At 40.9% G+C, this 23450-nt stretch overlaps 1 protein-coding gene across 1 annotated transcript; it reads left to right on the top strand.

Moving 5' to 3' along the window:
* Window positions 1–11829: 11829 nt before the first annotated feature.
* On the top strand, window positions 11830–18043 carry LOC103582311 (apoptosis-stimulating of p53 protein 2-like; the record flags this gene model as incomplete). Its single annotated transcript, XM_008563947.1, has 3 exons — window positions 11830–11841; window positions 12485–12632; window positions 17927–18043. Coding segments are annotated over exons 1-3 (277 nt in total), but the record flags the coding sequence as incomplete, so codon positions are not given.
* Between the last annotated feature and the right edge of the window lie 5407 nt (window positions 18044–23450).

Raw genomic sequence — 23450 nt, 5'->3', positions numbered from 1 at the left:
TGTTTTAAATATCTTTTGTTCCTTTTATTATTTGTCTTTAATGTTTGTTGGTTTTTTGAGGTGCTAAGATTTAGTTTCTTTCTCTTTCTTTTTTGCATTTTTGTTTTACCAGTGGGTTTTGTTTTTCATATGTATTCATGATAGTGATTATTGTTTTTTGGGTTCCAGATGAAAGACTTCCTTGAGAATTTCTTGTAGGGCTGGTTGGGTGGTGGCGAATTGCAGTTTCTGTTTGTCTTGGAAATACACTATTTCTCCCTCATTTCTGAAGGATAGCCTTGCTGGGTATAGTATTCTTGGCTGACCATTTTTTTCTTTTGTTATTTTGAACATATCATCTCATTTTCTTCTGGCCTGTACATTTTCTGTTGAGAAGTCTACTGTTAGTCTGATTGGGGCTCCTTTATAGGTGACTTGACACTTTTCTCTTGTTGCTTTTAGAATTCTCTCTTTGTCTTTGAGCTTTGCCAGTTTGACTAATGTGTCTCAGAGAGGATCTTTTTGGATTGAATCTGTTTGGGGATCTTTGGGCTTCTTGGAATTGAAGGTCCATGTCTCTCGCTATACCTGGGAATTTTTCCATTATACTGAATAGGTTTTCAGTGCCTTTTCCTTTCTCCTCCTCCTTCTGGAACACCCATGATACCCATGATTTGAATGTTTGTGTGCTTCAGGTTGTCTGCTAGCTCTCTTAGATTTTCATTTCTTTTTTTTTTAATTTTTTTATTCTTTTTCCTTTATTTTGTCCACCTGGGTTATTTTGAAAAGACCGTCTTTGAGATCTGAAATTCTTTCTTTTGCTTGCCCTGACCTGCTGCTTAAGCTCTCAGTTGTGTTTTTTATTTCATTAAATGAATTCCTTGAGTTCTAGGAGTTCTGCTACATTCTTTTTTTATGGTGTAAATCTGTTTATAAATTTCCTCCTTCACATCCTGGATATTTTTTCTTGTTTCAGTGTGTTTTTTTAATTGAGTCTTCTCTTATTTCTTTGAGTTTTCTTAAGATTGTTGCTTGGAATTCTTTTCAGTCATTTCAAGGGTTTCCTGCTCTGTGGATTCTGGTACTTGAGAATTACTGTATTCCTCTGGCAGTGTCATATCTTCTTGTTTGTTCATATTTCCAGTGTGTCTACATTGATGTCTGGTTATCTGGTAGAGCAGTTGTTTCTTCTTTTACTCTGGAGTGAGCTTTGAGGAAAAAGACTTTTTCCTCTATTTGCAGACTCCACTGGTGACCCTCCTTTATGTCAGTGCAGTCAAGTGTGCGGTGGGCTGCCTGCAGGTTGGTCCTGGTTGCTACTGTGGCATGAGCTGTCCTCGTGGCAGCAGTAGCTGTGGCAGTGGCTGTGGTGGACCACCTGTGTGGAAGTGGTGTTTATGGTGCTCTTGCCTTCTTGTTTGGGCAGTGGGAGGGCTTCCTGGGGCTTCTGCTTGTGTCCCCAGTCATAGGAGGCTCCAGAATTTGAAACTTGTCTAAATTCAGGTTGAGGCATAGTTGAAAAGGAGAGAAAAGATGTAATTTATCCCAAAATAAACAGAGTGCTTTGTGACATTGTCTGGCTTTGCAAAAGCTCACTTTGAAGTAATACCATTTATGGATAAACGTTTGTGATGTTTTACAAGGTGAACATCCTCTGCCATATTCTGATCTGTTAACTTTCCCATCTTCCATGGAAATTTAAATCCCTGAATCATAGTATCGGTTCATTTGAACAAACGTATTGCTGATTTGTTATGTATAAGATCTGAGATAGAGTTTTCTGAGGAGTGAGTTGTAATGGGGGTAAAGAAAAACTTGAGAGGAAGCATTTAAGAACCAAAACCTCTATCCTAAAGAAATTTATATACCAGTGAGTCAGATAAAACAGGGATATGAGAAACTACAGTGTGAGTATTTGTCAGAGAGGCACATAGAAAGTTTACTTCTGATGGAGGTGGGTGTGTGTAGGGATCGATTGGAGGAAGTTTTATGGGTTTTTAATTATTCTAGAAGGATGGTGATGACTTCAACACTAGGGACAAGATGTAGGGATCAGGTGAGCTACTCTGGGAGGAGGAGTGAAGAAAAGTGTGGGTGTTTTTAGATTTCTTATTTGGTGATCTGAGGCTGTTGCTGTGGGGAGTAGATAATTTAAAAGAAGTTTTAGGTCTTAATATTTCCTATAACCGGTCATCTTTAAAAATAAATAAATAAATAAATAAAATAAAGTAACCACTTTGCATTTGCTGTATCATTTTTTCCCCTAGAATGTTGACTATCTCAGAAAATGATTCTCTAGATGATATTGAATTAATGGCCAGGATATTCCATAGGTAATTAACTTTTTAAAGAGAATATTTTTCAAATTTGTATTGAGACTTCATGTGTTATTGATTTCCAAATTCTACTAACTTGCTATAAGTGATGAAAGGAATAGTTTTTGATGTAAAAAAAAATTCCTTTTGAATATGATTTAGAGTATTTGTCAGAGAGGCACATAGAAAGTTTACTTCTGATGGAGGTGGGTGTGTGTAGGGATCGATTGGAGGAAGTTTTATGGGTTTTTAATTATTCTAGAAGGATGGTGATGACTTCAACACTAGGGACAAGATGTAGGGATCAGGTGAGCTACTCTGGGAGGAGGAGTGAAGAAAAGTGTGGGTGTTTTTAGATTTCTTATTTGGTGATCTGAGGCTGTTGCTGTGGGGAGTAGATAATTTAAAAGAAGTTTTAGGTCTTAATATTTCCTATAATTGGGGCCGGCCCATGGCTCACTCAGGAGAGTGCGGTGCTGATAACACCAAGGCCCCGGGTTCGGATCCCATATAGGGATGGCCAGTTCGCTCACTGGCTGAGCGTGGTGCTGACAACACCAAGTCAAGGGTTAAGATCCCCTTACCGGTCATCTTTTTTAAAAAAAAAAAATTCCTATAATTGAATTGGAATTCTCCAAAATTAAAAACATGCAAAGATAATGGATTGTGTTGTTTTGATATTGTTATTGGATTGGTATTACATTTGTTAATATATACTGTACAGAGTAATATACTCTGCTGTTACCTGCTATTGAAACAACTAATGCTATATATTATATATAGCAATTTACTCAGAAATCTGTCCTTACGTTATGTCCCTGCACAATACCCTCTAATGCAGCGGTTCTCAAATTTTAGTGTGATTACTGGGCTCCACCCCATGGGTTTCTGACTCAGGAAGCCTGGGGTGGGGCCTGGGACTTTGAATTTTCTTACACGTTCCCAGGTGGTGCTGTTGCTGTTGGTCTGGGGACCACACTTTGAGAATCACTACTGCTCTAGTGACTTTTCTCTTGCAATAAAGCCTGTTCTCCTTGCTCTTGGCCTGCAGCGTCCTACATGAATTAGCCCCTGGTTCCTCTTTTCCCTCATTGGCATGTGTCTATTCCTCATACGCCGTGTTCTTTCTGGGCATGGAGCAGTCCAAGCTCATTCCCACCTCAGGGCCTTTTCATGGAATGTCTTCCCCAGATGTTTCTAGTAGCTGGTTTCTTCAGTCTCAGCTTAGATGCCCCCTCCCCTTGAGGTGCCTTTCCTGATCACGATTTACCATCCTCCCCTCGTAACCTCCATAATTCTCTGCCATATCACTTTATGTACTGTGCTCATTTGTGTATTACTAGTCTCTTCTCTGCCCAGAAGAATGCACTGTATTATTGTGTAAACTATACTTATGCTGTAGGTGCTCAGTAAGTACTGATGGATGAGTGAATGAAAGATATTGAAGTCAGCAAGGAGTTGGGATTGCGAGGAAGGCATAGAACCAGGAGCCTCCCTGATTGATAGGATGTCACTCCTGTAAGTCTCAGTGTAAAGGTGACTGTCTGTTTACACATAGGAAGTGATTATGGTATCAGATATCTAAGGCCAGCAGGCTACTTTCTGATAGAACACTATTTTTCAGTATGTAATGAAGTTTTCCTTCAATTAAAGTAACCACTTTGGGGTCCGCCCGTGGCTCACTTGGGAGAGTGTGGTACTGATAACACCAAGGCCACGGGTTCGGATCCCATATACGGATGGCTGGTTTGCTCACTGGGTGAGCGTGGTGCTGACAACACCAAGTCAAGGGTTAAGATCCCCTTACCAGTCATCTTTAAAAATAAATAAATAAATAAATAAAATAAAGTAACCACTTTGCATTTGCTGTATCATTTTTTCCCCTAGAATGTTGACTATCTCAGAAAATGATTCTCTAGATGATATTGAATTAATGGCCAGGATATTCCATAGGTAATTAACTTTTTAAAGAGAATATTTTTCAAATTTGTATTGAGACTTCATGTGTTATTGATTTCCAAATTCTACTAACTTGCTATAAGTGATGAAAGGAATAGTTTTTGATGTAAAAAAAAATTCCTTTTGAATATGATTTATGATTTTGCCTTAAGTAACTCAAATTTGGCTGATAGAAGCCGAAGGGGTGATGTTAAAAATATGCTGTGGTAAAAAGTGGTACACTTTGTAGAAGTAGGTTTACCATCATTGAGCCTTAATAGAACATTGGTAGACATAAGTCATGGTAATTGATGAAGATTTTAAAAAGCAGTTTAATGGCCCCAAGAGTAAACTTCTTATAGGCCTTTGTAAGCAGTGATTCTCTGATACCTGTAATATGGTTGGAACCCATCATAAGGGAGGTGGAGAGTGTCTCTTTGAAGGGAAGAACTTAAAGGACTCAAAGATGTAGTGTCCCTGTGGCTCCTGAGGGAGGCTCTTCAGAGACCCCCATTAGTGTGGTTTGCCCACTCAGATCTTGGGGAAATGGGAACGGGCAGCCCCAGCTGGGGTAGCAGAGCAGCACACTTCCTGCAGAAGGTTGGCAGCCTAGCCCACAGCTAGTGCAGAGCGTGCCTCAGTTAGGGAGCCAAACTGTCCTGAGCTCTTGGTGTGCAGTCCCTGCCAGCAGAGTGAGCACTGGAGCAGACAGCCCGGTCTGTGAGGAACAGGACGCAGAGGTCACAGAAGACTGGAATGATCTGCATCTCGTTTCTAAACTCCTTATGGTGGTGTGAGCCGTGGTTGGGCTAAACGGCTGTGTGTGTTTGCGAGATTGGAGGAAGCTTTGGTTCCTGTTGCTGTTTCTTAGTTAAATCCCCTTTCTGTATCATAGGGTTGAAAGAGTTGCTTTTGCTTGGTCAGGTTATAGGAAGCCTGGTGGCGTCCTCCTCTTACAGAAAGTATCCTGGGGCCTTCCTTCATGAGGGCTACAACAAAATATAAAAATGAAGTAATAGTTTACACTTACGTCTCCACAGAAGAATTCTTAAACATGGAAATCGTTTAGGTTTTTCTCACATCTCAATACTAGCATAATTACCTGTCTGTTCTGTGGTGAGTTTCCTGTGAGTTGTAAAATATGGGGAGGATTTATGTCACTCTTTTTACAGATTGTTCATTTTTCTTTAAAGGACAATTAAAAAAAATTTTTTTTTTCCTCTTAGGTAAATCTAAGGGATTTGCGTTTTCATAAATCAGAACTCTGAAGGTGTTATTGCCAAGCTCAGTCTCCTTTCTGTGACAGGGAACATCGTATTCTCTTGGTTCCTTTTTTCTTTCTGCGGAACTTCATGTGATTTTCTAAATCAAATGAGTAACCTTTAGACAGTCTTGTATTTCCTCTTGGTAAAGTCTTTCAAATTTTAACTATTGCCAAGCTCAGTCTCCTTTCTGTGACAGGGAACATCGTATTCTCTTGGTTCCTTTTTTTCTTTCTGCGGAACTTCATGTGATTTTCTAAATCAAATGAGTAACCCTTAGACAGTCTTGTATTTCCTCTTGGTAAAGTCTTTCAAATTTTAATCTGAAATAATTCCTCTTTATTCTTATATCAATAGCATAATATTATAGCTATGGGGAGTACATATTCTATAAAAAAGGGACTCTTAAAATAAATCTATGACCCATTCTTTTTAAATGAAATTATCTTGGGTTTTTGGAGAGGCAAGCCTTCATTCACATATAACTTTGGCATGAATTACTGTGCAGAGCACCTGGAAGTTGTCTGGCACAATGTAATATAAATAATATTTTACCTTTTTGTGAGTCCTTTTCTTGAGATTGACCACTGCAAGAAGTAGAAACAAGTAGTAATCACATTTATCACTTTTAATGAAATATTTTCACATTCTTTTATCACAGTTTATATTATATTACATATCACTTTATATTGTAAGTTATTGTAAAAGCTGCTTTCCTAGTTGTGAAGTGTTTATAGGATCACCCCTGGGCAGTTAATACTGGTCTAGAGTGCAGGAGTTAGAGACAGGGATTCATTAACATCAACACCATTTTCCATCTCTACTGGGTCATTCCCATCCCTTAAAACATTCTGTAAAAACTCTGATCTTCAGATAAAACCAAAACAAAATACTTCTTTCACTTTGTGTCCTCTCCCATTGATGTTTCCATTTTCTCTGCCCTGAGTTAAAGTGCGCCTTGGAAGAGTCACCTGTACTGTGTCCCTACTTCTTTCCCTCAGGCTCTCTAGCCTTTTCCACCCAGGCTTTGACCCCTCTTACTCAGACAGTGCTCATCAAGACTGTCAGCAGCCTCCACCTCTCCAGATCCAGTGGTCAGTTGTCAGCCTCATTTCTTACACCTCTAAACTTCACTGGACATATCCTCCTTTCTGAAACACTTTCTTTACTTGGTTTCTGGTATACCACACTCTGCTGGGTTTCTTTCTATATTTTTATCGATGGATCTTTCTCAAGCTCCTTTGCTGTGTCCTTGTACTCCATGAGGCCTCTGCATGTTGTTTGACTAGCTCAAGACACAGTCTTCAGCTTTTTCTGTCTCTAGCTGTCCCTAGGTCTCATCGTGTCTTATTATGGCTTTAAATGCGTCTACGTGCTCATCTCTTAATTTTATCATCTCAGTCATACTTGTATGTTAGACAGCCTCCTTATGTCTCCATTGAGTGTCCCACGGCTATCTCATACTTAGTGTAGAGGCCCTGTCCTGGGGGCCCTTCTCCAATCTGGTCCTCCTTTCTCTTCCTCTCAGTAAATTGTACCACTTTTTACCCATTTGCTTAGGCAACAAATCCAGTTTCACTTATAATTTTTCTCTACTTTCACATCCCACATCATGTCCAACATGCAAGTCTCGTTGGCTTTATCTTCAAATATAACCCAAGTCCAGCCATTTTCCACTACTTTTGCTGTTACCTGCAAGCTGTGCTTCCATCATATCTTGTATTGTGTGTTGTATTTACCTCTTAATTGGTCTTCCATGCCTGTCCTCCTGTAATCTATTCACATAGTAGCCAGAGTGATTTTTTAAACAACATAAATCACTCCACTACGCTGTTACATCCTCCAATGACCTCTTCTTTTTAAAAATGGAAATGTAATACATGTACCATAAAATTCATCAGTTTGAAGTATGCATAATTCAGTGGTTTTTAGTATATCCACAAGATTGTGCAACCATCATCACTAATTCTAGAACATTTTCATCACTCCACACAGTTGCCCTGTCCCCATCAGCAGTCACTCCCCATTTCACTTCTCCGCAGCCCCTGGCAACCATTCATCTGCTTTCTGTCTCTAATGATTTGCTGTCAGTGGGCCTCTTAGATTAAAGTCCAGGTTCCTTGCTTTGGCTTTAGACAGTGGTTCTCAGTGCATGGTTTCTGGACTGGCAGTATCATCATCACCTGGGAGCTTGTTAGAAATGCAGAATTCTCAGTCCCATCCCAGATCTACTGAGTCAGACACACTTAGGGTGGGGCCCAGCAATCTGAGTTTAACAAGCCTCTGTTTTTGCCAAAGTTTGAGAACCTCTGGTCTATAAAGACTTGTATGATCTGGCTTCCACTTGCTTCATTGAATTAATCTCTTATAATCCTTTCTTCTTGCTCCCTCTGCAGTGACCTTCCTCTTCTGCAGATGTGACAAACTTGCTCACTCCTCAGGGTGTTTGCATTCAACCTTCGTTCTTCTCCCAGCTTTGGCTGGGCTTGTGTCCTCTTTTCACTTAGATGGTGTTCAAGAGCCCCTGACTGCACAGATGCTGAGGTCACTGAGTTCGAGTATGCAGGGGAAGTTTCTTGGACTGGGCATCCTTTGTTTGCCCCTTCCAGATTCACTCTCCAGGTTCCTTCACCCCACGTTGTGTGCAGGAGGTGGACTTCTGTAAATGGCGTCTGTGGCTTCCCTTGCTGTCTGGCTCCTTGTTGGGTTTCTCCAGTGGGAGCAGTGGGAAGATGCAAGAGGGAGGGAGCCAGGTGGCGGTATTTGTTCCTCTGGCACCTCCCTGTGGGCTCGCTGGACTGGCTGCGTCTCTCTTAGAATTTTGTATGCTGTGTTAGCCATTTAGTAAAGCTACATTAGAATACAGACCATACAATACAGTAGATGATCTATAAGTTTGAAGTGAATGAAAAGAATGTTGAAAAAGAAACAGGGTGTCTGTTACAGCGTGTGAGCTGAAGAAATGAGGGAACACACCATACCATTTAGCAAGACCTGAAAGAAAACTTCTGTGAAAATAAATCAGAGGTAAGATGGTGTATTGTGGGCACAGATTTTACTCTAAAAGGAAGAACTAGAGGCAGTGACACACTTGGCAAGGTGTAGTCTGGATTCAGGAGAGTCTTTACCTGTATGCATCGAGGAAGGAGTTGGGAAGGTAATGGAGTGGCTGTGGAGCTCTCAACCACTTGGGTTATGGCGCTCCCGCCGAGGGTTCGGATCCCATGTAGAGACCGGTTCCCGCTCACTGGCTGAGCGCGGAGCAGGCGCGACACCGAGGGTTGCGATCCCGTTACCGGTCAGTAAAAAAGACAAAAAAAAAAGGAAAAAAAAAAAAAGAGAGAGGCTTGGGCCTGGATCTTGTCCTTGCCTTTTAGTAGCTGTGTGACTTGGGCAAGTTACTTGATCTCAGTGTGCTTCAGTGTCTTCATCTGTAAAATGCAATAACATCTCCAAGATTTAATACTTATTGTGTGCTTGTTACATAACAGGCACTGTTCTGGGTGGTGAGGATACAACACTGAACAAAGACAAAGCCCTTGACTGTGTAGACTTACATTCTAGTAGGGAAAGCAGTTAATAAAACGTAGTTAAGTAAACATAATATATGGTATGTTAGTGACCATGCCAAGAAGAGAAATAAAGCAGGGTAATGAAGTGGGTGTGTGTGTGTGTGTATTAAAATTTTAGGTGTGGTGGCCCAGGAAGGCTTCAGAGGGTGACGTTGGAGTAAAGGCATGGAGGGGGTGAGGAAGCACACTGTACTGGCATGTGGAGAGCAGCGTTGCAGGCAGAGGCACAGCAGGTGTAAGGGCTTTGAGGTGGAATGAGCCTGGCACGTCTGAGGGGCAGTAAGGAGGACACTGGCAGAGCTGGGGTTGGGGGGGTTAGAAGGAAGTGAGGGTGGGAAAGGTCATGGCAGGCAGGTGTTGCTGTGGGCAGATCGTGTGGGACCTTGTAGGTTGTTGTAAAATGTTGGCTTTTACTCTGGTTACTATTTAGCAAACACTAAATAGTAGCTCTTAGGGAACTTAAAAGACTCTCATTTTGAAGATAAAAAGGTTGAGGTTCAGAGAGGTGACATCACTTCTCTAAGGTAGTCTAATTACAAACAGATCTGGGGTTTGAACTAGATGTGCCTGAGAATCCACAGAAACGTCATGTTGCTGGCCTAGCGTCGAGGACTTTAGTACAGTTACTGAAATCACCACAGAGCTAATCTTCACACATGAAAGGTAGAAGTGGGATCAGCTCATGCACTTACCATTCATATCAGTGTTAATGCTGTGGGAAAGTAGCCTTAAATAGAACACATCTCCCATTATTCTTATTTGTAATTACACTTTCAAATAAATGAAGCTGTTGGTTTTCCAGAAAGTAAAAGACCAGATCTCTATTAAAATTTGGGTTGCTGTGGCTAAATGGAGCATTTCCTAATGATTTCCTGCTGTAAGGGACAGTGTGAAGTGGAGAGGGTGCATCAGGACAGAATTGTACTCACACAGATCACTTCTCTGAGACTTTTTCTTCATTTATGAAGAGAAAATAGGACCTGCTCTGTTTATCTGAGAGTTGATGTGGGTTTGAGATAATGTGTGTGAAAGTACTCTGAAAGATGAAGTATACAACGGTAAGGTGCTATTATCTTACCTAATAGCTTTTTATTTGTTAATGCAGTGTGTGTTTAGGATATATTCTCTATATCAAATGTTTCTGTAATTTAATAAACACTTCTAAGTTGCATATTTACAGTGAAAAGAGTTACTATTTTTGAAGTGATAAACTTCAAAGAAAGTTTTGGTGTGAGTGGGAGTATGGAGAACTACTATTTTATTTTATTTCCTTGGCTGGCTGGTACAGGGATCGAAGCCGAGACCTTGGTGCTGTCAGCACTGTACTCTAACCAACTGAGCTAAGCAGCCACTCCTAATACTGAAGTGTAAATTATTTGTCTCCATCATTAAATATGCTGTATATTTTGACCAAAGCAGTAGCAGTGAGGAATTCTGTAAGCTTAATTAATCTTTGTTATTTTTATCAAGTGATTTTGTAAAGGCTTTATGATTTTTTGTCTGACAGTTTGTTGACTAAGCTGAGGCCTAGAACTATATTTCTTTGTGTAGTATAGTTTTTCAAAATGTAAAAAAACCTGAGATAATTAACTTGAAAACTTCTGAGCTTCTATTGAGAAACTACAGGGTTTTTTTCCCCCATATTTCTAAAATTGTTTCAACAGTATCTACTATTTTAATTTTTCCGGATTACCTTCTGTTATACATATTTATGTGAGTTAACAGCTTTTGTTGCAAAAGGTAGAGACTTAGACTGCCCTAAGAAAACATGGTTTTAATGCAAGGAGTAGCTACAAAGCCCCTAGGGCCTCCTTTTTCTTTTCTGCATCACTCCTCTTATTCTGACCAAATCTTGAGCTACCCAGTCTGATGTCTTAGCCAGTTTTCATCTTCATCTCTAATCAGGTGCCAACTTTTCACAAGAACAGCCTAATGCAGCGGAGTTTAAGCTACATGGTTTTAATGCAAGGAGTAGCTACAAAGCCCCTAGGGCCTCCTTTTTCTTTTCTGCATTACTCCTCTTATTCTGACCAAATCTTGAGTTACCCAGTCTGATGTCTTAGCCAGTTTTCATCTTCATCTCTAATCAGGTGCCGACTTTTCACAAGAACAGCCTAATGCAGCGGAGGGAAGGGGGAGTTTGTATGACTGTTAGCAGGCTCTGTGACTGCTGTGTGATATTCTGTGTCAGTGTGATCATAGTGCAGTCTACTTATTCTGCCTTTTTTGTAGTCTTAAAATCCAGACTTCCCTGTGTTCAGCACACTCATTAATTACTTTGAAAGACTATGTGTCAGTGTGATCATAGTGCAGTCTACTTATTCTGCCTTTTTTGTAGTCTTAAAATCCAGGCTTCCCTGTGTTCAGCACACTCATTAATTACTTTGAAAGACTGTATACTGGTCCATCAAGTTTATGTTCTATAGACTTTGCATTCTCTTTCTTTGATTAGAACTATTTTCACAGCATAAATTATCGTAGTGGGATAACTCTTTCAAATTATTATTATTTAAAAAATCCTGATACTTGCTGATTTGCTTGGAACTGAATTGAATGAATATACTTGTAGGGGTTTACTAGTTTGCATCCCCATCAAAAACGTGTTTGCTGTTTCACTTAGTTTCTTCAATGTTGGGAATTTAATAGGTGTGAAAACTTGAATTCTTTAGTAGCAATGTTTTTAAGATACAGTGTCTATTTTTACCAGGAGAAAAATTGTTAATGAGTTTTAAATTTAAATCTTCTATTGGCCTGAATGCTTACATGCAAGATCAGGTAAGTTTTAGCATAATAGCTAATCATTTCTACTTACACCTCGTTAAGGAAATCTTATACTTTAAAGTAGGTATTTAATTTGGTTAAAACATTTTAGGTTTAAAGGTACAAGTTTTTGAATAGGTAATTTATGCACATGGTATAAAGGTTAGATTTCCCCCCAAGCTCTATTTCTCATCCCTCCCCCCTTTAGAAGCAGCATGTTATGTTCTTACGTATCCTTCCAAAAAGAGGCTGTGTGTAAATCAGTATATATGTATGAAATCCTCTAGTCAACCCTTACAGGGTTGATATGAGGATTTATTTGTAGTATGGGTCTGGTGCATAGTAAGAACTATATAAGTATTTGGTAAACAACATGAATAAAACTGGCAGAAAAAGATTTATTTTGAACTTTTGCGTGAACTGGTTTGACTCTGCTCCAGGGTCTCCAAGGGTTTTGCAGGTACTGCCTGTGGAGGGGGCAGGGATCCAGTTGGCTGGGCTCCAGGTCGCTCCCTCCCCACCTCAACCTCAGGACAGCCGGACTGTTCAGTTGTACATCTGCACTTCCAGCGGAGATTTTGTTTGGAGGAAGGACTAAGGTGAAAACTACTAATGCAGCTGGTACTGGTAACTGTTTTGTTTCTCTTTTAATTTTCAGATGTTTCTTACTGTGTACCTCAGTAACAATGAAGAGCACTTCACCGAAGTTCCCGTCACTCCAGAAACAATATGCAGAGATGTGGTAGACCTGTGCAAAGAACCTGGCGAGAGCGAGTGCCATTTGGCTGAAGTGTGGTGTGGCTCTGGTATGAGACCCAGTTAACCTTGTGCTTAAGTTCTGCTGTCTTTTATTAATTTTGGTTTATAAAAGTGGCACTGTGTGTGAACGCTCATGTTTCTACACAGAAACTGTAGAATAGCATGTCCGTCAGGAGGTAGTGTTCTCGATCTAGCTTTGTTGTGAAGTATAAAGTCTTCCTGCTGTTTTGTTTTTCAACACTAAAATGAAGACACCGCAGTATAAAATATAAAAGATCATAGGACAGGTAGCTGATGTACCAGGTAGAAGATTCTGAGGTGTTATGGTCAAATGTATGGTGCTCAAAAGTATTAATTGTACGTTTGGGCTATACTTTATTAGAAATTTGAGACATCCTGATTGGTTTGTCCTCTCTTTAAGTTTTTGTAGGTTTTTAGGGAAAGCTATTCAGTGTTGAGGAACTGTAAAGGCAGACAGCAGTGGTTAACTCATAGGCATTATGGCAAGCATTGAAATCAGGCCCTCAGTATGGTTCTTTGGAGCTCTGAAATGGGACAACCTGGTTTCTTTGTGGCTCCATAGGAGTTTATAGATGTGGGAGTGACTTTTCATCATTTCTGTCTTGTTCCTGTACAGCCTGTGTGAACTCCCAATGTTTCCTTTTTCTCCTTTGGAGTGCCATATGTCCCCAGAGCAAGTGAACATACTGTGTTAATTGAGTTCACGCTATTCATGACATCTAACTTAAGCTGAGCCCTCTTTTCCTTCCAGGCAGGTCCTTTTATACATCTCTGGTTGACTTTTCTATAGGTGGATGTTCTAGAAGTTCTGTGCTCTTTCCAAATTACCTCTTTTTTTTTCTTAATGCAGAAAGCAGATTAGAACATTCACATAAAGAAGCCCACGTGATCTTTTAAAATGGAATTGTATAATTTGTAAATTGTATTACTTCATTTTCCTGTTTAAAACTCTTTTGAGGCTTCTCTTCCACTTGAAATAAAATCCAAATTCCTTAGGTCTTAGACTGTGAAGTCGCATGACTTGCTGTCTTTGCTGTTATCTGGTACTGCCTTCCTCTTTGCTGCCTCCTGCAGCTTTCTAAGTGTTTCTTGAATGTGTGGAGCTCTTTCCCACCTTAGAGCATTGGCCATAGCTATTTCCATTGTCTGTATTGTTCTCCCTTCAGATTTTGTCATTGCTGGTTCCTTCTGGTCATCGGATTTCAGCTAAAATGTTACCTCCTTGGAGAGGCTTTTCCTGAGCACCTGCTAAAAGTAGCCATGAAGTTAGTTCTTGTTTATTTCATCCAGATTTGTACCTCTGTGGCATGCGTGTCACTCTCTGATTTTGTGTGTTGATTAGTTTCTTGCCTCTTTAATCCCTTTGGACCCCAAACACACGCACTAGATTCTAAACTACTTAAGTGTGGAGAGAGAGACTTTGTTTATCTTTTTCATTGCTGTATCCCCAGCTCATGGGGAATGCCTGGTGCCTAATAGGTGCTCAATAAATATTTACTGTGAATGAGTAAACAAATTTCTAGCTGCTTCTGGTAATGTCCTTGCATTCAGCAAATTACCTTGCTTTATTCTTTACTGAGATCATGGAAACCATCCCTTGCTTTTTTGTTGTTGTTGTTGTTGTTGTTTTTAAAGATGACCGGTAAGGGGATCCTAACCCTTGACTTGGTGTTGTCAGCACCATTTTTTTTTTTTTGTTGTTGTTGTTGTTTTTAAAGATGACCGGTAAGGGGATCCTAACCCTTGACTTGGTGTTGTCAGCACCACGCTCACCCAGCGAGCAAACGGCCTTCCCTGTATGGGATCCGAACCTGCGGCCTTGGTGTTAATGGAAACCATCCCTTGTGAACTTGCTTAGTTTCCTTCCTGTGTACCTCAGATACTCTGTGTTGCCTGTCCTTTCTTCTCATCATCTTAGAGGAAGAAGTGCTCTCTGCTGAGGCTGTGCTCTCTTCCTTGACTCTCGATTTCACCCATTCCCTTTCCTCTCTAGTATCTTGCTCATGTGACTTCAGTCACTTTCACTATGTGATGGTGATGCGTAAAAGACTTTTTCTTACAACATTTTAATTAAAAAAATTTTAATGACAGATAACACCTGAATGAGTTTTTGTTTGTAAAAAACAAAATAATAAAAACAAAATGCATGTTGCTCCCTTAGGCCCATCCCCTGATCCTTGAAGTAATCACTTGTGATTTTAGTAGATAACTTTTCAGACTTCTTCCCTGCATTTATAAGTAACTACAGAAATAGTTTTGTGGGTTGTTTCTCTATTTCTTTATATAAATAGTAGGACACAAATCAACGTCCTGAAGTTTACTCTTTTACCTTACAACATAGCTTGGAGATCTTTTCAGATTAGTATGTGTAGGGCCGGCCCGGTGGCACACTTGGTAGAGTGCGGCGCTTGGGAGTGTGGCGGCGCTCCCGCCGAGGGTTGGGATCCCATATAGAGACTGGTCCGCTCACTGGTTGAGCGTGGTGCGGGCACGACACTGAGGGTTGCGATCCCGTTACCGGTCACAAAAAAAGACAAAAAAGGAAAGAAAAAAAAAAAAAGATTAGTATGTGTAAATCTATACCATTCTTTTTAACTATTACGTAACTTTCCATAGTATGCATAAACTGCAGTCGATCTAACAATTTCTGTATTCACGAACATTTAAATTAATTCTACTCTTCATAAGTACTGCAGTAATAAAAAATCCTGTTAGGAGCCTCTTTTCTCTAGGGTGCACACATTTCTCTAGGGTGGATGCCAAGAAGTGGAATTCCTTGGTTAAAGGTTCAAACATTTTTTTAAAAAGTTAATTTTTATTGTGTATGTTTAAGGTATGCAACATGATGTTCTGGGATACATATAGATAGTAGAAAGGGTACTATAGAGAAACAAATTAACATAAAGTTTCACACATTTAAAAATGTAATGTATATTGCTAGATTTCCCTCCACAAAGGTCATATCAGTTCATACTCCATCCAGTTATTTCTAAAAGTATTCCTCATCAACCATTATAATAATATTTTAATTTTTGCTGAACTTATAGCTGAAAACTTGTCTTTTGTTTAAATTTGCGTTTTTCTTATTACAGGTGAGGTTTCCTGTTTGTTTAGTTGCTATGTGGGTTTTCAATTTTTTAGTTGTTTCTGTATGTCCTTTGTTCATGTTTGCTTTGACTTTTACCTTTCCCTCTTGATTTGTAGGCACTTAAAAACTCTGTTCTGGATTCAGGCCTATTTGTGTGTTATTTTAAAAAGTCCTTTCTTCAGAGCTGTAAATATATTCTCCTGTTATATCATTCTCTAAGTGTTAAAGTGTTGTCTTGCCTTTTCTTTTCTTTTCTTTTCCCTCTTCTTTCCCTTTTCATTTTTCCTTTTCCATTTCCTCATTACCCACTCATGTGTTTGCTTAGTGAACATTTTGTGGAGGCCTGTTATGTGCTAGGGATTGTGCTCAGTTGCAAGGGATACAGAGGTGAAAATTACCTGCCGTCAGGTATCTTACGGTGCAGGAGGAGAAGCAAGTATCAATAGACATTTATAACGCAGTGTGACAGCTGCAGTAATAGATGGATGTGCTCCATCTGCAGAAGGAGGAGAGGGCACCAGAGAAGATGATGAGTGCAGGGAATGACATGTTCAAAGTCACACAGGCAGGAATGCCATGGTGAGGAGCCAGGTGTGGTTGGAGCGTAGGGTGATGGTGGGGAGCTTTGGGAGCCTTTGGAGTGTCTGTTTCAGCTTGTGCAGGCTCAGGCTTGATCTTTTACTATCCTAGGGCCATTAGGTCGTTTGCACCTCGAGCTTGGAAGAAGGTCCATACCCATGGGGGCAGTCCAGTGTGGACTAGAAAGTTAATTCACTTCCTTTGAGTTCTCTCTGCTCCTGGAACCTGGAGATTTTACTTCATTTCTTTTAAGTATAGCTGTGTGTGTGTGTGTGTCTATTTTGGGTAGAGGGTCTACTGAGAATTTCTTTTGGAGGGTGTCTCCTCAGCTATGATTATTTGCTTTTGGGGGTCTTAGTTGTAGTTTGTATGGTTTATAGAAGTGATTATCTGTGTCAACGCAGTGTGGTATGTTACGGGAACTAGAGCCAGAACTGCACTTTATTTGTTGTGACCAAGCGCATTAAGTTCAGGGTCAGTTCACAGAACTGGCTGCTCCGTTATCTGCCATGTTGTTTATTTAGGGTATTGAGAAAGTGTCTTCTATTACTGATAAGTGTGTTGAGTTTTCTTAGGCTATTTCAACATTCTTATATTTAAAAATTATATTGACATTACTGGTGGTTCTTTGATTTTATTCAGTTGCCTCCTCAAACAGTATGTTTGGTTTTTATATCTAGATCCCTTGAGATTGAAAGATTTTTTTTTTTTCCTATTTGTCTTTTCTCGTGACCGGCAACGGATCGCAACCCTCAGTGTTGCGCCTGCACCTCGCTCAGCCAGTGAGCGGCCGGTCTGTACGTGGGATCTGAACCCTCGGCAGGAGCGCCGCTGCGCTCCCAAGCGGCGCACTGTAACAGTGTGCGCCCGCACCTCGCTCAGCCAGTGAGCGGCTGGTCTGTACGTGGGATCTGAACCCTCGGCAGGAGCGCCGCACTGTAACAGTACGCCACTGGGCCGGCCCGAGATTGGAAGATTTTTTGAGGAGAGCTTGAGATACATTATTTTTCCTGAAGCTCCCATTTTTACTGGGGTATTTATCTGTACCTTTCTTTTTGTGCCCAGAAAAGTTCTGACAACTAGTAGTCTTGTTGGAAGAGGGGCCAGATAGATACATTTTCACTGCAGTAAGTAGCTTTTTATTTGGAAATGGATAAGTCTGATTTTCTTAAACATTTTTTTGGTAAAATTATAATTTAAAAAATAGCCTATATTAAAAACTAATAAAAAATAAGGCTATCTAGAAAGTTGTTTTTTAATTTTTTTTTTTTGTATATTTAGAGAATCACAGAAAACTAGTGTTAGAAGGAACCATCTGATCTAATAGATTACAGAAACTTTTGGAACCCACTGAAGTTAAATGGCATGCCTGTGGCTAGCAAGGATCCCAATGAATTAGACGCTTGAGCTTCTGACAGCTGACCTAGATCTATTCCTCTTTCTAACACTCCTCCTTGGTTAACACTGATTGTATGTGTGGCAAATTTGTGGTACTTCACTTTCTAAGAGTTCTTTTAATGAAAAAAAAAAATGACCTAAGATGAATATTTTCTACATCCGTAGTGCATAATTTGCATGAAGGACAGATGGTAAATGGTATGTCCATCGTTTTTTTTACCTGGAGATAATGTGATTTCTACTCATTTCTTTTAGAACGTCCAGTTGCTGATAATGAGCGAATGTTTGATGTTCTTCAGCGATTTGGAAGTCAGAGGAATGAAGTTCGTTTCTTCCTTCGTCATGAACGCCCTCCCGGCACTAGGGACACTGGTAGGAGTACTCTGTGATTTGAACTTTATTTTGTGCATTGGATTAGCTGGGAGTAGTAGGAGGCACATGATGAGGAGCCAAGGACTTTGACAGGTGAATGAAAGGTCTGGAAGTTGAAATTGTGGAAATAGACCACTATTCTCAGACCTGACAGTGAGGAGAGAAAAGGGTATGGTTTTGTTTGCAAATGGGAGAAGTTTGAATATAGTTTTTTTTAATGCAACTGGCAAGGAGCCAATAGAGCAGCAGCTTGAAAGTATAAGAAAGAGAGGGAACACTTGATAGGGTAGGAGCCCTTGGGAAGGTGCTTCTACAGCCCTAATGGATATACTCCTCTTAGACAAGAGGAAGGATCCCTCTTCCATTGTAACAGGACAGAAAGAAAACTGTGGCAGATGCTGTTAAATTTGTACATTTTACTGGAGCAAATCGAGGGAATTCTCATCTGAAAACATTTGTTTTCTTTGAGGTTGGGGGTGCTATGGATTAAATATATGTTTCCCCCAAATGTTCATATATTGGAAACTTAATCTACATTACAATGTAGTGTTTAGAGGGTGGTTATGGGTGTGGTTCTGATGGTTTTAAAAAGAGAGCAAGCGAAGAGGTTAGCTCTCTTGCTTAGCCCGTTTGCCATGTGATACCCTGCATTACTGTAGAAGGCCCTCGCTAGGACTTCATTCCCTGGACTTCTCAGCCTCTAAAAACTGAAAGAAATAAATTTCATTTCTTTATAAATTACCCAGTTTCAGGTATTCTGCTATAAGCAACAGAAACGAACTAATACAGGAGGCAAAGTCATCTGAAAGTGATTATGATGGGGTGGATTGGAAGTTTGAGCTGTTGTGGAGAATAGGAGAAAGTGCTTGTTTAGGGAAGCCAGATTGGGGCCAGTTGAGGTTGAGGCCATGAGACCTTGTGCGATTTTTCTCCAGTATTCTGCAGCCCAGGCTGGTTGTAAGAGGAGGAGAAAACAGTTGGATTCACCCAAGGTTGCCAGAGAAATTCAATGGAAGGTCAGTGGGACAAGGGAGAGGAGGATGTTGGCAAGGTAACATCTATGCTGGGTGGGGAAGAAGTGAAGATAAGAGAGGCTGTGGGGGGAGAGAGCAGACAGTTAAGAGGCCTCAGGACTCAGATTAGCAGACAGGTGCAGTGAGAGGAAATGAGACAGGCAGATGGAAAGGAGATTGTGGTCAGAAGTAGAATATTTGGGGCCGGCCCGGTGGCGCTCCCGCCGAGGGTTCGGATCCCATGTGGAGACCGGTTCCTGCTCACTGGCTGAGCGCGGTGTGGACGCAACACCGAGGGTTGTGATCCCGTTGCCAGTCCCCGGTACGGGTGCGACACCGAGGGTTGTGATCCCGTTACCGGTCAGTAAAAAGACAAAAAGGAAAAAAAAAAGAAGTAGAATATTTGAATTTAAAATTTCAGGGGTAGAACATATCTAGGTGATGTGGTCCCAAGTTGGGCCCTGCAGCGAGCCTGAATTAGCCTGGAGACGAGGAAGCCAAGAAACTGAAAGGCTAGCCTGTGGGTGGTGAAGTCATCCACATTGAAGGCAGGTCTGGGAGGGAGTCAGGTGGTATGTCTTTAGTGACTGGGGTTGTGACCAGAGTTCATAGATGACAACAAGGAGAGGGTAGAAGCTGGAAGCAGCACTAGACATGGGGGACACTGCCGTCCTTGAGGCCCCGGAGGTCTCTTAGGGTGTGAGAGAACGAGCAGCTTCAGATCTGAGATCTGTGGGGAAGCGCTATTCTCAGTGGGAAGCCGCAGGTTGAAGCAGGATTTCTATGTATTTCTAAAAACGTTGAAATTTTTAAAATAGAAAGTTGAGGGTAGTTTGTGGCTTCTGAATGTAGTTCTTGAGAGTAAGAATGTAGGTAACAAATGTTAATTATTGGACATTATAAAATCTCAGTTTTATTTCTGTTGCTTTAATACAAGTGTCCATGTGGTCCCTGACCTTTAGAAATTATTAGAGTATTGCGGGGGCCGAATTGACAGTCTGGCCTCTTCTACCCTGCAGATGAGAAATGCTGATACTCAGGGGTTCGGTGACTTGTCAGAGGCAACACACCTAGAGCAGAGCCAGGAGTGAAACCTGAATCACCTCAGCCAGGCTGTCTGGTTGCTTGTCAGTGTCACTGGTGCCTGTAATTTTATTTTGAGTTAGCATGTTTTTTTTCCCCGTAAGCTTTCTTTTTGGTAGTTTTAAATTGGTATTTACATCTTATTTTTATTTATATTACTGCGTACATCCTTTTCGAATTAATGAGTTGAATTTCACCTGCTCATCTACCAGTTCAGATATCTTGCTGTAATAGTACTTAGTAAATTATTAAATAGTCTCTCAGTAGTGCAATATGCAGTTTCAGTGTCTGTAATGAGAAATACAATCTGAAGAAAAAAAGAGCTGTTTTCACATTGTCGCAAAACACCAGTGCCACACAGTGTTTAAATTGGGATAAGACAGGATTGCTTTTTCAGTCTCTTTTAGTAAGGTGTTAATTTACCCTTTTTAGTCTAGACTTCTAGATTAAGGATTAAGCCCTACTATGCCCTGAAACAGCATTCTTCTTCCAATTTAACTAGGACCTGTCACCCAGAATGCATATGAAATTATTTTTAACTCTCTTGCTTTTTACCCTAATTAGGTAACTGATTAGACCAAGGAGAAACTAGGTCAGTGCTCTCACTTTGAGGCAGCAAACAAAGCAATTAATCTTTAATGACAGAAGGTTTTTTCCATTTTTTTTCCCCAGCAGAAATGTTGTGACACATTACCCAAGTTATTTTGTCAGAGAACTGAGCAGTGTTTCAGAAATAAAGCTGGTACCAAACTGAGGTATGGCTCCTACCTGCTTCAGAAGGAAAAAAAGGCTCAGAAGTCAAATGGTTGGTGTTAGAAAAGCAGATGTATTCAGCTGAAGGAGATGGTAGGCTGTACCGTCTCCAAGACTTAGATTTACTGTGGGTTTTTTCTTTTTTTTTTTTTCCTTTTTGTCTTTTTTTCGTGACCGGTAACGGGATCGCAACTCTCAGTGTCGCGCCTGTACCGCGACCGGCAACAGGATCGCAACCCTCGGTGTCGCGTCCGCACCGCGCTCAACCAGTGAGTGGACCGGTCTCTATATGGGATCCGAACCCTTGGCAGGAGCGCCGCCACACTCTAGCAAGTGCGCCACCGGGCCGGCCCTACTGCGGGTTTTTAAAGGAGGGGTTGAGGGAATCGAACGGGGGAGGAGAAGAGCAGGGGAGAAGGAGACGTGTGGTATGAGGGGTCCGTGTCTGTGAGTCAGGTACAAGGTCTTGCCAAGGCCGCCTCTGGTTTCTGTTCTCATCTTCACTATTATCTCAGGACCCTGCAAGATATTGGTTTGTTCCAGTGTAGAATCATCTTTTCTGCAGTCTTGCAGAGTTTCACTTCACAGAGCTCTGTTTGACTTGGCTGGTGCCCAGAGTCAGCTTCCAGTCATTTGGCCTAGATCACTTCTCAAAACTATACAAGTCTCAAAGAACTGTTAGCTTTGAAAGCACTGATTAACTGGAGAACAATTTAGCAAGCAAGATAAGAAAGAGTGGAGAGAAAGAAATACTGTCCTTTTTAAAATCCCTGTCCCTTGCCCCCGCCTTGCAGCCCAGGTGGTATAAGGTCCCAACATGGCATCAGTCCTGCTCACTTCCAACAACTTCCTCACTGTCAGTAGTTCCTTCTATTTCTGTCAGTGGGGAATGGGCCCCAACTCATCTTACTGCTTCGAGCTGTTTTGGGGCATAGTAGGGCTTAATGTAGAATGGAACTATTTGACGTGATGGAGGACATAGCGTTTGGTACCCAGCTGGAGTGGCATGGGGGATCAGGGGCATTTGTTTATCTATTGTCTTAACAGTTGATTGACAACAGGTGGCTTACTCAGAGTTAGCAAGCTATACATTAATTGGTATGTCAAGAATTTTAAGAACTTACATGAATCCTTTGTTTAGGAACAGGATGTCTCATCCAACTCATGAGGCTCCTCCTTCAAGTTTATGAAACTTTAGAGAACTGCTTGTGTAGACAAGATATCATTTCCCCCTTGTCGATCAAAGCATTCCTCATGGAAGCATTGAAGATCAATTTCCTGATTGAAAAGCTTTCACTTATCTTTGTATGGATGCCTCAGTGCTGGAAAGACTCATTCCCAGGTAGACATGCCCCATGTTGGGGGGAAGGTGAAACAGCAGTTAGGCCAAATTAGGGCAACACAAAGTGAGGTCAGGAAGTTAGAAGAGATATGCTATTTTATAATCAACCTTTCCAATTGTATCCTGTTATATACAGAGAGAGCAAATTCTTATTGCACTTATGCAAACAACCGTATCACCATAAAAATCAGAAGGATACTCACAAATAGTTTTCAAATTTTGGAGCAATGAAATAGGAGAAAGCAAATGCTTCTTTTTCCTAAAAGTACATTTTACCAAATTGCTGTAAGTTACACAAAGTATAAGAAAGAAGTTCTCCTTAAATCTGGAAAACAAAACATTTAAGTAAAGAACCAAGAGTGACAGTTACAAATCATTCTCTTTATCAGATATTTAACTTCATTGTAATTAATTTTCGCTTTGCTTTATTTTAATCAGCAGTTTTATAACCCCATCAGATTTCTTATTAGAGTTCTGGAAAACCTTTATTCCATCCATTGATCTTAAAGTTATTTGAGACCGGTGTTTAAGAGTTCTTGTTAGGACTTCGGGTCAAGATGGCAGAATAGACGGTCCCTAGCATCACTCTCTCCCACAAATCAACTGATTTAAACTATAAAAACATAACATCAAGTGCATATGGACTGGGGAGACGACCAGCGGGGGAGGCAGAAGCTCCACGGAGACCACATGCCCTGCAGGGCCGCCGTCGCATGATCCGGCAGATAGGCTTCACCACTGCCACCCGGCTCCACGCCCAGCTCAGTGCACAGATATTTAACTTCATTGTAATTAATTTTCGCTTTGCTTTATTTTAATCAGCAGTTTTATAAACCCATCAGATTTCTTATTAGAGTTCTGGAAAACCTTTATTCCATCCATTGATCTTAAAGTTATTTGAGACCTGTGTTTAAGAGTTCTTGTTAGGACTTCCGGTCAAGATGGCAGAATAGACGGTCCCTAGCATCACTCTCTCCCACAAATCAACTGATTAAAACTATAAAAACATAACATCAAGTGCATATGGACTGGGGAGACGACCAGCGGGGGAGGCAGAAGCTCCATGGAGACCACATGCCCTGCAGGGCCGCCGTCGCATGATCTGGCAGATAGGCTTCACCACTGCCACCCGGCTCCACGCCCAGCTCAATGCAAATAGAGTGGGGAGATGTCCGGCAGGGGAGGCGGAGGCTCCGCAGAAACCACACACCCTGTG

The sequence above is a fragment of the Galeopterus variegatus genome, unplaced genomic scaffold (assembly GCF_000696425.1).
Source record: "Galeopterus variegatus unplaced genomic scaffold, G_variegatus-3.0.2 Scaffold15665, whole genome shotgun sequence".
Taxonomy (NCBI): Eukaryota; Metazoa; Chordata; class Mammalia; order Dermoptera; family Cynocephalidae; genus Galeopterus; species Galeopterus variegatus.
This window is presented reverse-complemented; position numbering and strand designations above follow the sequence as displayed.